Source organism: Lygodium microphyllum, chromosome 12 (genome assembly GCF_053477565.2).
Source record: "Lygodium microphyllum isolate KBCC chromosome 12, Lygodium_microphyllum_v1.1.10, whole genome shotgun sequence".
NCBI lineage: Eukaryota > Viridiplantae > Streptophyta > Polypodiopsida > Schizaeales > Lygodiaceae > Lygodium > Lygodium microphyllum.
In genome coordinates, this window is record NC_141146.1 from 9310538 (window position 1) to 9326093 (window position 15556).

Consider the following 15556-nt stretch of genomic DNA (forward strand, 5'->3'; position numbering starts at 1 on the left):
CAATGAATATCACTGCCTCATGCCAAGGAAAATATCTCTTATCTTTAACTTGCCCAATCAATTGCTCTTGCTAACTTTCAAGCCAAGTGCAAGTCTATTTTCCCCTTACATAAAATATCTCTCATCTCTTGCTTGCCCAATCAATTGCTCTTGCTGACTTTCAAGCCAAGTGCAAGCGAGCCTAATTTCCCTTGACATAAGACACACTCCTAAGTTGGGAGCCTTTCCTCCGTACGTTAGCCAAGGGGCGTAGAGCCACACCAGTATGGCTCCTATACATAGGTAGGATACCTCACACTACAAAACCAATAAGAGATGGTTGATTCAAAGTATCTTGTTGCAAGCGAAGTTAATAACAAGTCACGATTTTAAATAGTCCCCCAAAAACTAAGATTAGAAATTTGGAATGCATAGAAGGAAGCTGCAACCACGGGATTTTGAGAATTAAAATTGAGACGATACAGCACCAGCTGGTGATGCCAAAATTCCCCTTCAAAATCACTTGTGCTTTAGAAGAAAGATATGGTTTGTCATTTAGATCTGTTGCTGAAAGCATGCATATAACAATCCCTTGTTATGTCTTGATGCACAATTAGGCAGTCAATTGCATTCCAATTGAGAAACTCCTGTTGACAAGAAGCAGCAGCCCAGTTGATTGGGAGGGGGTGTGAATTGCCTGAGGTCCCTGATTCATCACCCACAACGGCACACCTTCTCAGTGCCTTATCTTTTGAGATACTCTTTTACCACATCAGCGAATAAGATTGACTTTCCCACCAATAATCTAGGAAAACTTAATGTTGCAATTAATCATTTCAAATATTGGTCTTGCCTCTGAGATTCTGCTTTGTATTCAAATATGTTAGCATTTAGATTACTAATAGCAATATGACTGCATTATTACTCGGGACATTCCTGAAATACAAATCAGTTTCCAATACTGCCAAGACATTCTAAAAGATGTTACATGGTATCTTGATAATCACAATACAGGAACGTCAAATTTCTTAGATGCTCAAATCTAGATTTGAACAAAATGACTAATACTTTAATATGTCCTGCACAGTGGGACCAGAAAGGGGAACATTGTTCTCGACCTCCAACAAACATGATAACAAAACCGACAACCCTTCCAAGTATTTACAGGCACCTGGAATGCTAAGGTCATCCCTAACCACCGCAACACTTGCTCACATGAAGCTTTGTTTCTCCACTGGAATAAATGTTCTCTTATCTAATTCACAAGACTCTGCAAGACTTGGCAAGTTTGTATCCGTATCCTCACCCTTGAAAACCAGTATACTCCAAACATGCACATATTCCTCCACTTCAAGTAGCTTGTGTTATCGTTCAAGCTTGCTAACAAGAGCATCTAAAGGAGGAAGTTCCTTCATCAGCTCTTCCCAGTCAGGCATGCCCTGCAACCAAGTAAGATGAAACAAAAGACAATGGCATGTCAGTCCTAATCAGATGGGTCTTGTCATATAACCACCAAATTATACTTTGTGACCTGCACATGATTGCTTTGGTTAGTTGTTAAGATATATGTGACATAAAGAAAGCACTCAAATGTGTGAACTGACAGTATAATCCTATATAGCCTGACTAACCAAGTAAATCATGCTGGAATTGCTCTTGATTTGGCAAAGGAACCACAATCATGTCCATTGACCTTAAATACAACCTGGATATAGAAAATGCTGATCATAATACTTCATCATCAACAGCAGAGGACCCTTTTAAACACAAATTCAGATCTGTGAGTTAAGGGGGGAAAGAGCAAATCCACCAGGCTGCTTTTTGTGAGCCTGCCCTATTTTGTATGTCAGTCTGTCATCTCCTGGTTGTGAGCTCCTGTCAAAGTCTAGCAGGAGACAGAGGAGCTCTATCAGTCTGGGGTATTGCTATTTTAGTATCCATTTCTTTTTTGGGTGGCAGTCTGCCCAGCTAGGGCATTTCCTATGCACTCGGCCCATTTCTTGGGCAGTCGGCCAGTTTTAGGGCTGCCGCCAGCAGGTCGGCCAGATCTGGAGGTTGGGGACTATATAGCACAGCCCCTCTAGTCATTCTCATTCACTTCTTCTTGCAAATTCAGCACACTGATCCCTCTCCTCTCCGACATTGGTGCTGCCATCTTTTCCAGCCTGATCTGCTGCCCTCCTGACGCTGGCTGCAGCAAGACCTGATCAGTCCACAGCTTTGTATCCAGCATTCATTTCAGTCAGTGCAGTATTTCTTCCTTCATTTTCTGCTGTGTGTGTGTTCCTTCTTCCATTGCGCGCACTCACACGGTATCATTGTCCAACTGAGAGCACGGAGGAGAGCTTCCATTGCAGAGGACACCCACCAGCCAGTCAGCCCCTTCTCCACCCATTGCAGCCCAAGGCGGTGCAGCCCCAAGCTGAAACGCAACCTGTAAAACCTGCATTTTTCTGTTCTCGCACTCCTAGTGGTGGAGGCGACAGCTTTCTTGGTGGTTGCAGCCTGCGTTTCCATCAAACGCAGCCCTCTGAGGGTCTGCAACAGCACCTAACAAGGAAGTGACTTCCTCTGGAGGACAGGCGGCAGTTTTTCTCTCTCCTTGTGCAGGAGACAGCATTTACTATGGTCTCCTTTGACCAAGCGGCCCATTCTGCTTGTCTTCTGTTGCAGATTGCTTGGTAATTACAGGTTTGAAGGGTGTCTTACCAGTTTTCAGACTTTGAGAGGAGGAACTTCTTTCTCATCACTCCTCTAAATGGAGACCTGACTATTGGGAGTCTCGCGATCATAGACAGGATGAGTCTCCTCAAACCCATCCTTCTTCTATCCATGTATCTCAGAGGGTTCTATCTATTGTGAAGGCACCATCGGAGATGTCAGAGTGCAGCGGTGCGGAAGCGTAGGACTGAGAGAGAGAGAACGCAGAGAGAGAGAAAGAGACAGTGGAAGATGAAGATCTGCTGTATAAAGTGTGCTGTATACAAAGATATGCAGATATATACACGGGCGCAGTGCGCTGGACTGCGTGTCTCCACCTCGACGATGCAACCTGCTGTTCACCTCGAAGTCCGCTGCAGTCTGCACGATCTCCTGTCTGAAATCTGCGAACAGAGACGAAATCTGCGCAAGCCTCCAGCCTGTAATCTGCGAGCAGAAGAATGTAGGAGACTGCTGGAAATCACGGCTATAAATAGCCAGGAACTAGGCGCCAAAGTATGCAGGTTGGCTGCATTAAATGCAGCCGACTATACTGCAGCAGGTCGGACTGCCACGTGGCAGTCCGACTGGACTGTGGACTGTGCAGTCCGACCAGGCCATTGATCTCTAACACCCCCTCTCAGAGCTTGGGCGGGGCAGAAGCCTGAGGGATCTGGAATGTCTCCGAAGTAGAGCCTGGGGAAGTGCGAGCTCCTGTACATATCTCTGCTGAGAGATGAAAATCCCTCTCTGAGACTGATAAATCTCATGGCCCAAAAAGAAATGGAGTAGACCCAAGTCCGTCATCTCGAACGTCCGATGTAAAGCTGCCTTCGTCTCTTGGACCTTCTGTGCATGATCATCTGTGACAATCAAATCATCAACATACAACACACAAAGCACACAACCAGCCTCGGAAGTGTGTACATAAAGCTGCGGATCGGCCTTAGAACGCCGATATCCCAACTGTGACTGAAGGAACGAATCAATCTTCTCGTTCCATGCACGCAAAGCCTGCTTGAGGCCATACAAGGCCTTCTTCAACCTGTAGACTTTCCCATCTGAAGATCCAAAGCCACGAGGCTGCTCTACATAGATCTCCTCCTTCAGATCACCATTGAGGAAGGCCGACTTCACATCCAACTGGTAGACAGGCCATCTCCTATGGCCAGCCAAGGCAAGAACAGCTCCAATAGTCGCCATACGAGCAGTGGGGGCAAAAGTATCATGACAATCAATCCGTGGGCGCTGTGCAAAACCTTTAGCAACAAGGCGAGCCTTGTGCTTGTCCAAAGAACCATCGCTAAGGTACTTGGTCTTGAAGACCCATTTGACGTCAATCACCTTCTTATTCGGGGGGTGTGGCACGAGTGACCAGGTGCCATTCCTCTCAACAGCCTCCAACTCGGCTTCCATAGCTTTCTTCCATGGTGCGGACTGTAAAGCCTCCTTCACGGAGGTGGGCTCTCGATCCTGCATAACACGGGTCATCAAACAATAGTTAGAGCAAACAAGCTCCGTAGAATGTGTCTGGTGCCTCCGTGACCGCCGCGGACCATCCTGCGGTCCCCACTCCTCAAGACCCCCCTCAATCCCTGAATCACGGAGTGTGTCACGGGCCCAACGAGGAGGAGGCCGAACCTCTCCTCATCTCTCTCCACCAGCTGAAGACTCTGGGATATCCACCGGTGGTAACTCCTCGGGGGTGACCGGTGGAAGAGTAGACTCTGTGTCAAAAACAGAAACAGAATCAAAATCAAAAGGCGCGGGCTTCAAAGGAACTGTAGCGGGAGCCCAACTCTCCCCTGGATCTCCAAGAACGGGATGCTCCTCACCGGCTGGTATGGCCGGAACCTCCACAAACCGCACATCTCGACTGGTGTACACATCCCGCTTGACGGGATCATACAAACGATAGCCTTGGGACTGGGAGTTGTAGCCAACAAATACCTGTCTTCGGAAAGCTGCTTCAAATTTATGACGATGAGCCTTGGGAATGTGAACATAGGCATCACACCCAAAGACCCTAAAATAAGAAACATCGGGCTTAGTCCCAAAGTAAGCCTCAAAAGGTGTCATCCCTTCAACGACCGAAGTGGGAGATCGGTTAAGGATATGGACTGCAGTAGCCACAGCCTCGGCCCACAGAAACTGAGGTGTCTGTCGGTGCTCCATCATGGTGCCTCGATCACACTTCGGTTCTTCCGTTCAAGAATGCCATTTTCTTGAGGAGTGTTGGTATTAGCAAACTCCTGGTGAATAACTTTATCTGCACAAAAACGAGCAAACTCATTAGAAACAAATTCACCACCCTTGTCGGATCGCAAGGTCTTCAATCTCCGGCTTGATCGGTTCTCCTCAAAGAGAAGCCAATCCTTGAAGTGGGAGAAAGCTTCTGGCTTCAATGCCAAAAAATAGGCCCATATCATCCTGCTGTAGTCATCTACGATCAACATAGAGTACGAGCTCCCTCACAAGGACTCGTTCCTCATAGGGCCACAAAGATCCGTAGATACAAGCTCCATCGATGAAGTAGACCGCCGCGAAGCTTTGTGGGGAATGACATCCCTATGTTGGTTCCCACAAATGCAGGAGACGCATGGCTGCTGGCTCACCACTATGTCCGGCAACCCTCAAACAAGCTGTCCACGTGACGCCCTCCGAAGATAATCGTAGTTAAGGTGACCAAACCGAGCATGCCATAGCTCTAACTATGTCTGAGAGATAAGAAGAAGAGTAGAGAGGGAGGTGGAAGACTTTAATTTGTAGATGCCGTTCTCCTCATATCCAGATGAGAGAACCTTCCTAGACGCACGATCAAGGACTCGCACCGAATCACTGTCAAACTCCACCAAAAGTCCAAGGAAGCAAATCTTATGAATTGACAGTAAATGATACCCTAAACCTAGTACATGCAAGACCTCTAAGGTATGGGTACCACCACGTCCATCTGGAATAAACTGCATCTCACCCCGTCCTGCAATAGACACTGAAGAGCTATCTCCAATGAGAATCTGCCCACGCGAAGGTCGCAACTGGGCAACACCATCTGATGGAGTCATGTGCCGGGAGGCACCACTGTCAACGATCCACTCTTGAGCCTGGAGAGCTGTCATCGCAGCATCAGAAGCATTCGGTGTAGAGTCCTCAATGACAGCTAGATGAAGAAATGCAGCTGATGAGGGTGCAGCCACCGCTCCAGAATCCTTCGTGTGTCCTTGTTGGTGTCCTTCTTGTCTTTGTCAGGGTAATCCTTCTTCCAATGGCCAGTCTTTCCACAAATATGGCATGTGGATTCTTTGTCCTTGTCCTTATCCTTCTTTGACTTGTTATCCCCCTTCTTCTTCTTTTGGTCCTTTCCCTTCTTCTGAGAGGCTTGACCTGTCAGTGCCTCCGACTTGGAAGCATTCTGTCCCTTTAGTTGTTCCTCTTGGTCCAAGACCATAGGAACCAACTCTTCCCACCGAAGAGTGGACTCCCGCCCCAAAGCAATAAGGGCGGAGTAGAAAGCACCGAATCGTGGCGGCAACTGGGACAAGAGTGTGATCGCCATGTCTTCGGAGAAAATCGGCTTCCCCGCATTCTGAACCTGCATCTGAAGCTGTCTAAGCTTGTTGATGTGCTCCCGCAACGAAGAAGACTTGTTCACGGACAAGGTCCACATCTGTACCTCCAAAGAAACCCGCTTCATAAGGGTCATCCGGTTATACATCTGATCAAGCTCCAGCCATATATCCCAAGCCACCATCAAGTGCTCGATGTGAGCTATCACGGCTGTAGTACAAGACAGAAAAAGAAAGGAACGAATCCTGGCATTCAGTTTGCCCCAGTGAGACTATGCCTTGGCCAACTCCGCACGAGCATCGGAAGAGAGTTTGGACTCATCTCTCACCAAGGGCTGGTCGATCTCCTCCTGTATAAGCTCCGCCAAATTGTAGGACTCAAGGATGGCCAACATCATCACGCGCCAGATGCGGTAGTTGTCGCCATCGAGCTTCTGATCTGCGGGAAGAGCCAGTAAGACAGGCATCTTCCGGTCCATAATCGTCTGAAACTCCAAGTCAATCTCTGTACACATCTTCACCTGTAATGCCTTCACAAACACAAAAGCAGCCCCCTTTGACTGTGAAAACGCAGCCTGCTAGGGCTCTTCCGTGTCCCGAAACTTTTTCACCCGCCGGAGGCGATGAAAAAGCAAAACCTGCACTTGAAAGCTGAAAACTCAAACTTCCTCCTCGTCAAACAGCAGAAAACAGCAGCAAATCCACCACCTAGACTCCTTTCCCGCGCGCCCCGCTCGCTTCAGCCTTGTTCCGAGGCGCAGCCCTCCTGCCTGCCCTCAAACGCTAAAAACGCAACCTTGTGTCACGATAGAAACTCCTCTTCAGGTTGGTTCTGCACTCAATCAGCCTTTCTACACTGCTCTGATACCATGTCAGAGTGCAGCGGTGCGGAAGCGTAGGACTGAGAGAGAGAGAACACAGAGAGAGAGAAAGAGACAGTGGAAGATGAAGATCTGCTGTATAAAGTGTGATGTATACAAAGATATGCAGATATATACACGGGCGCAGTGCGCTGGACTGCGTGTCTCCACCTCGACGATGCAACCTGCTGTTCACCTCGAGGTCCGCTGCAGTCTGCACGATCTCCTGTCTAAAATTTGCGAACAGAGACGGAATCTGCACGAGCCTCCAGCCTGTAGTCTGCGAGCAGAAGAATGTAGGAGACTGCTGGAAATCACGGTTATAAATAGCCAGGAATTGAGCGCCAAAATATGTAGGTCGGCTGCATTAAATGCAGCCGACTGTACTGCAGCAGGTCAGACTGCCACGTGGCAGTCCGACTGGACTGTGGACTGTGCAATCCGACCAGGCCACTGATCTCTAACAGGAGAAGCATCCATCGGATGTTTGCATGCCTTCCTTGATTCCCTCTACACAAGTACCCATTCTCCTTTCCTTTCCCAAGGAAGACAAGTTGGATGGTTCCAACTATTCCCTATGGTTGTGCAAGGTGAGTGCATCCTTGACACTTTCGATGTATGGGCTTTCTCTTTATGAGTCTACAGGATTTTGTTCTTATACATGTTCGCAAGTTGCCGACTACGGGGGTAGTGTGGCTGCAGCTTGCGTCTTTGTATTCGAACAAGGCATTTGCCCACAAGATCTCCCTTGAGAAGAAGTTGCGGCTGCTCAGTCTTGATGCTTCTCCTTCTATGAAGGAACACATCACAAAGATGGAGGATATGAGGGGTGAGCTTGCCTCTCTTGGATGGAAGATCTTCTCTAAAGACATGGTTATGATTCTTTTGACTCAGCTGCCATCTCCTCGGTTCGATGTCTTCTACACCAACCTTATAACCTTGAGAACCCGCGAGAAACTCTTATGGGAGGAGCTTTCACCGCTTGTCTTGGAGGATGACAAGTGACTCGGAGAGGTGGGGGCAAGTGGTTCTAGCTCCACCAAGGCTTTTACTGCAGATACAGGTGGCGGGAAGAAGAAGAAGAAGCAAAAGGAGAAGGCCAAGGACAAGAAGGAAGAGGACCAAAAGGATTTGAAGGAGAAGAAGCCCAAGTGACCACACTGTGAGAAGGGCACTCACCCCAAAGAGAAGTGTTGGCAGAAGTACCCTCATTTGAAGCCAAAGAAGAAGGATTCGAAGGATTTGAAGGCTACCGGCTACCCCCGCTACCACAGAGTTTGCCTTCGTACATTTGTTTGAGGTGGAGTATACAGCCCTCACTTCTACCACTCAAGAGAAGCCTTGGCTTGTGAACAACGGAGCATCTTCTCACATGACCTTCAAGAAGGATTGGCTTCAGGATGTACGTTCCAAAGGGGACACTATCACCATTTGTGACAATTCTACTGTCCATGTTCGAGGCATGTGGACTTTAGCTTTGTTCTCAGGCAGGCGGTCTTCTTCTGCCAAAGTTCTTTATGTACCTAATTTGGGTTTTAACCTCTTGTCTGTCCATGGTCTTACACAGCTAGGTACCCGAGTCATTTTCACCCAAGATGCGGTCACTGGGAGGATGCTTCTACAAGTGCAGCTCTTCGGACAGGTGCGCAGGAGGGTGGGCTCTACAAGCTCACAGCCTTAGCTACGAGGGGTTTGCTTCGGCATGCTCGTTACGAGCATCTAAACCTTGATGCAATTCGGCGGGCTTCTCGGAGGAAGATGGTGGAAGGACTTCCTCCTCTTCACACTTTATGGCCCAACTACTTAAGGGGCAAGCAGCATAGGCAACCTCACCCCCACAGGTTGCTTCCAGGAGAGCTTCTTCTCCACTAAAGTTGATTCATACCAATCTTTGAGGACCTATGGGCATGGCCTCGAGGCCTAGGGAAGGCCAAGTATCTGATACTAATTGTTGACGACTTCAGTCGTTATGTATGGCCATATTTTTTGGAGTACAAGAGCAATGCGTACTCTCGATTCTACAAGTGGAAGGTGTTCGTAGAGATGCAAACTACTACCAAAGTTCGTGGTATACGAGCTGATCACAGTGGCGAGTTTACTTCTCACCTCTTCTCTTGGTTTTGCAAGGATCATGGTATTCGGATGGAGTATTCCCATCCGAACACACCATCAAAAAATGGTGTGGTGGAGCGTGCGAATCGGACCATGGTGGAGATGGCCTAATCGATGTTGGAGCATCGGAGTCTTCCTCGTTCCCTTTGGGGGGAGGCGGTGGCTACTACGGTTCACATCCGCAACCGTTCTCTGACTTCGGCCTTACAAATCATGACTCCCTATGAGACTTTCTTTGGGAGGAAGCCTTTCGCGTCTCACTTTCGCATCTTCGGATGTGATTCCTATGTCCATGTGGAAAAGAAGAAGAGGTAGACGAAGCTCGACTCGAAGTCGCGGAGGCTTATCTTCATGGGCTATAACACGATCACGAAGGGCTATCGGCTCTACGACCCAACGACATAGAAGATTAAGATAAGCAGTGTTGAGCTAAAATATGCATTACTTGCTGATTAGCCTCTTAAACAGCCCCAAAACACACTAAAAATGCTCTTTTTGAGTAAAACCCTAAAACGGGGAGCGGTTCGAGAGAGTTCACTGGAAACCCTTAAACGGGGAGCGGCTCGAGAGAGTTTAGTGGAAACCCTAATTTTTGGGGTGCCCTTCCACATCTATAAATAGACAAGATGCCCCCATTCAGCTATCATCCTTGTTTGCAGGTTACCCCAGCCCACACACCCTCTGCTACTGTTGGCGCCCAGTTTCCAACCTGCAGCCCGCCTCCATCTACTGTCCAGCCATCATCGATTGCAGCCACATTATCTTCAGCCTGTCCATTGCTGTAGGCGACAGCTCTCAGCTGCTGGGGACTGCTCCAAACTGTCCCTAACTGCTGTTCAGCCTGCTGTCCATTATCTCCAAGGTCAGCCAGCCTGCATTTTCAGCATTGCAAGCCTTGACACTCTTGGAAACTGTTTCAACCTACTGTTTACAGCAGATTGTGCACAGTTTCCAGCCTCTGATCGGTGGTACGCTGCTGCGTTTACCAATTTCCAGCCTCCAAACTGCTGCGTTTTGGTGACCAGCCTGCTGTCATTCACTATTCAGCACTCCTACACTCCGACTGGTGGTCACAGACTTGGGATCCGTCTTCAGTGGACGTCACACTCCGACATTGCTATGCCCTTGAGCACACTGTACACTCTTACATTCATTTACAGCATTCATTCACTTCAGAGTTATGTTCTCTCTCTCCCTTCTTCTGTTTGTGTTTGAGTTTTTGTGCTTGAGTTTTGAGTTTTGCATTTAGGGTTTGAGTTTTGCCCTCTGTGTGTGTGTCTGTCTCTTTGTGTTTCTGTCGTGGTCGTACACTGTGTGTCCTCAGTGCAAACCCTAGCAGTTTCCTTCACATGGTATCAAAGCCGATGCTCTTGTAAAGAGTATCCTGCAGATATTGTGGAGAGCTAGTCTTTGTGCGAGGCACACAATATGGCCCATAACCGAATCACAATGTCCCAAACACCTTCTTCTCCAGTTCCTATGATGTCTTATCAGACTTCTCCATCATTGGAGGCCCTGAAACAGCATTATGGACTCGGTGAGGAGGATGACACTCCACCTTCACCAGATTTCACTAACATGACAGAGGAGGACTTTAAGGAGTACTATTCCAAGGATCGTATTGATGGTTCTCTTACAAGTGGTACTTTGTCATCAAATGACCCTCCCCCACCCTCTATCCCTCTTCTTCCTTCCAGGTTGCCTCTTAGCACTCCATCGTCCTCTGCTCCTCCCCCTCCTAACCCTCCTCCTTTACCCTCTACTCCAGCTTCCCTTCCACCTTTGACAGATGCGACTTCTTCTTCGTCGAGTTCTACTATCCCTTCAACCTTCTTTCCAAAGTCTTCTAGGTATACTCAACCGTCAAAGGGGGAGCCTTCTTTCGATGAGGAGGATCTACCTTGCCCTAGTGAGGGGGCGTCCCTTACACAGACAGGTGCTTTGCAAGGTCCGGAGGCTACATAGTCTCCCTCGCAACAAGTGGAATCGCTTAAGATTCCTCGATGGTACAGGCAACTCATGTAGGATTCCGATGTTTCTCACTTTCCTACTACTCCTGCAAGTCCACGCCGATCAATTCGATTACATGCCCAAGCGGGATAGTCTTCTCTATGTGAACTATGCTCTTATGTCTCAGATTCTTAAGGATTCCAAGCCTTCTACAGTTGAGGAGGCTCTTGCTCAAGATGTTTAGAGACAGGCTATGCAAGACGAGCTCGATTCCATCGAGTGAAATCAGACTTGGGAGCCTGTACCGCGTCCCCAGAACCGGAAGGTGATAGGTGTGAAGTGGGTCTTTAAGACCAAGTATCCTGGCGATGGTTCCTTGGACAAGCATAAAGCTAGGCTTGTTGCCAAGGGTTTTGCACAATAGGCAAGATTGGATTACTTTGAGACCTTTATTGCTACGACTCGAATGTCTACTATTCGAGTTGTTTTGGCTCTTGCAGCCCACCACCATTGGCATGTCTATTAGATAGACGTCAAGTCTGCCTTCTTGAATGGTGTCCTTAAGGAGGAGATTTATGTTTCACAACCTCTCGGTTTTCTTGTGCAGGGAAAGGCAGACCATGTCTACAAGTTGCAGAAGGCCCATTAAGGCCTGAAGTAGGCTCCTCGTGCTCGGTACTGACGGATTGACCACTTCTTTGTGCAAAGTGGTTTCCATCGCTCCAATCATGACCCCAACCTCTATTTCCAGGTTGTGAGTGGCCGTTGTGTTTTGTTGATTTTGTATGTTGATGATCTTATCATTACAGAAAGCAACACTCAGGAGGTGAATCACATTTGGACTATTCTTCGGTTGGAGTTTGATATGACGGATCTTGGGATCCTCCACTTCTTTCTTGGACTAGAGATCTATCAGATGGCACAAGACATTTTTATCTCATAGCATAGGTACATCTCCGAGCTTCTTTTGGAGTTTCGTATGGCCGAGTATAGGCCTATTTCTTGCCCATGGACCCTGAGTCCAAGCTTGTTGCAGATGGAGTTCCCCTTACTAATCCCACCCGTTATAGGTGCCTTGTTGGCTCTTTTATCTGGCTTATCCACACTCTGCCAGATATGTCTTTTGTGGTGGCTTTGTTATCTTCTTTTATGCAAACTCCCACACAGGATCACAAGAGGTCTGCCTTGCGTGTCTTTTGGTATTTACAGGGGACTCGTTCCTACAGGATCATGTATGGAGGAGGGTCACTCTTTCTGGATGGAGTGATTTTGATTGGACAAGTGGTGTGGCTTCAGGACGATCCACTACAGGTTATGCATTTTCCCTTGGATCAAGAGATGTCTCTTGGAGCAACAAGAAGCGGCCTACTATGGCTCTTTCTTCTACAGAGACTAAGTATCGGGCCTTATATTCGACCGCTATGGAGGCAGTTTGGCTCTGTTGTATGTTGGCAAAAATTGGCTTTCCACAACCAGGACCTACAGAGCTACGCGTGGACAACCAGAGTGCCCTTGCTCTGGCTAAGAACCCAGTGTTTCATGCTCGCACGAAGCACACTGAGGTTTAGTACCACTATGTTCGAGAGCGGATTGTGGATTCGGAGTTGGCCGTGGCATACTGTCCCACGACGGACAATGCAACTGATCTCTTCACAAAGCATCTCTTCACAAAGCCTTTGACTCATGCTTCTTTGCTTCATCACATGAGATTGTTAGGTCTTTGAACCCTCCCAGGATTTGAGAGGGGGTGCTAGCCTACCCTATTTTGTATGTCGATCTATCATCTCCTGGTTGTGAGCTCCTGTCAAAGTTTGGCAAGAGACAGAGGAGCTCTATCAACTTAGGGTATTGCTATTTTAGTATGCATTTCTTTTTTGGATGGCAGTCTCCCCAATTAGGGCATTTCCTATGCAGTCGGTCCATTTCTTGGATAGTCGGCCAATTTTTGGGCTGCCGCCAGCACGTCAGCCAGATCTGGAGATTGGGGGCTATATATAGCAACCCCTCTAGTCATTCTCATTCACTTCTTCTTGCAAATTCAGCACACACTACTCCCTCTCCTCTCCAACATTAGTGCTGCCATCTTTTCTAGCTTGAACTAGTGCCCTCACTAATGCTCTGGGCTGCGTGCAAGGAGTGATCAATCCACAGCTTTGTATCCACCATTCATTTCAGTGCAATATTTCTTCCTTCATTTTCTGCTCTCTCTCTCTCTCTCTCTCTCTCTCTCTCTGTGTTTGTGTTCCTTCTTCCATTGCGCACACTCACACTTTTATCCTACTAAGCAACCTCTCTACCACATTTTGTTACCTACCAACCAGGAGACCTGTTTTGCCTGCGTTTTTTGCTGTCATCAGCATCCGTATAGCCTGTGCATCCATTTCTGCCTGCGTTTTGGTGCCTCAGCATCTCCTCCTGGCTGGGCACATGCATTATCAGGCTGTTTTTGCTGTTTTTGGCAGTTTTTGACTGATTTCTTGACTTTTCACAACAGCTTTAGTCTTATTTTGGTCAAATTTTGGATTATATTGTATGTGAACTCTTGCTTTTTGCAGTCTGTACTTGTGTTTTGGCTATGTTCCCTCTCCAAATCCCTTCTTTTCTCAATCCTCTACAAATGGCTCCTCCATGCACATCCACTGATAACAAGCTCCATGGACTTGATTATTACACGTGGAGTGTGGTGATGAAGGCCTGATTTATCCAAAAGCGGTTATGATACGTGGTTGGCGGAGCTATGGCACGTCCTCAACAACCTTCTCCTATTCCATCTGATTTTGATGAAGACAACCATGAGGAGGCAACGCTTACATGGGATTTGAATGATTCCTTACTTCGGTGTATTTCCAAAGAAGTCCTACCAGCGGTCACCTCCTATAGGATAGCTTCAAACGTATAGTTGAAGTTGCAGTTCATGTACGAGGCTCCTTCCACCATGAGGGCCGTTACTCTCTATGGTCAACTCTAGCAACTGATGTTTGAACCCAAAATACGATCCAATCATTCCTATTTCGAGTTACCCAACTCCAGGACCAGCTTTGCATTATGCAATCTGCCCTATCAGAGGCACATCTTGTTGGTATGATACTTTACAAGCTTCCTCGGGAGTTTGATGGAGTGATGAATGCTTTAAGAGCGCAAACATCTACAACTCCTGTCAGTTTTCTTCATATATCCTCCATGCTACTTGAGCGTGAGACAACTTTGCGACTGCAGGGGAGGCTTTCGTCACATTATGGAGGTTTAGGTGAGACTCTTGCAGCTTCCGAGAGAGGTTTGAAGATGAATAAGTCAAAGGCCCATTGTTACCACTGTGGCAAGAAGGGTCATTTACGAAAGAACTACAAAGAGTTAGCAGCATCCAGGAAGAAAAAGGAGCAGCAAACGAAGTGGGATGCGGACTCCTCCAACGAGTCATCATTTGCCTTGGATTCCAACTCAGCTCCTTCGGCCAAGGCGAAGTCCAAGGCGCGGAAGAAATCCTCTTCTATAGATCGTGGTAAGGGCTTGGTGGCCCCTTCCTCAACTGCTTTCTAGTGGTAGTGATGAGGTCATCCCTCATGACTCTCCAGTGCCAGAGAGGGAGTGTGAGAGAGTGGTGAGATGGGATAGCTGTGCCCCATCTATATTTCTATACAAATGCACAGGATCCAACGAGGGACGTCCTTGACGCATCACGAAGTCTAGCAGGTTCAAATCCTGGAGCTGGGATTGACATCCGAGTTCATGATGGGCTGGTTACATGACAGAGAGCAGGTGGCTTTCGTCTTGAGCTCACATGAGGGGACAGTTTGGCAGTCTGGCCAAAGAAGGGAAATTCATGGTCATTTCTGCACTGTGGCATTGGTGACAGGATGGTCACGTATGCTACATCATAGGCATTGTTGACAAACATTGAGAGCTTCTATGATCTTCTCTATCCTCAGAAGTTGTTACGATTGACATCGACATCAAGTTCTCTCCAAGGCACCTTGGTGGTGGCTTGTGCACCCACTACTTGGGTATCCATGGTTCTACTATGATGGACATTGTTGTATGTACTATGATGCGACATGATCATTGTATATTGTGTTGTATCAAATCACCCATGATCTAAGGGAGGGTGTTAGCAGATTAGTCAATTCATGGTTGAGTCTGTACATGTGGTACAGCAAGCTGGGCACAGAGATATTTTAGGCATTTTATTTACCAACATTTATTGTGCTTTGGTGTTATTTGCAGCCAGTTGGCCAGCATTTAATATTGGCTGACCAATCATATTTTTGGCATTTATTTGGCCTATATATTCTTAGGCTCCCTCCTCCACACTCATTCATCACCTGACAGTTCTTGGAGAGAGGGAGCATGTGCTAGTGCCTCCACAACCAGAGACTCACATTGCTTCTGTACTGT

The 15556-nt window shown here is 47.6% G+C and overlaps 1 protein-coding gene across 3 annotated transcripts in view; it reads right to left on the reverse strand.

Moving 5' to 3' along the window:
- Nucleotides 1-916: 916 nt before the first annotated feature.
- LPA1 (tetratricopeptide repeat (TPR)-containing protein) overlaps nt 917-15556 on the reverse strand; it is a 34219-nt gene continuing 19579 nt past the window's right edge. For all 3 annotated transcript variants that reach the window (XM_087689122.1, XM_087689123.1, XM_087689124.1), the window contains one exon: nt 917-1418. In XM_087689122.1, the coding sequence (XP_087545248.1) occupies nt 1344-1418 (75 nt within the window). In that variant the 3' untranslated portion in view covers nt 917-1343. The remainder of the gene's footprint in view (nt 1419-15556) is intronic.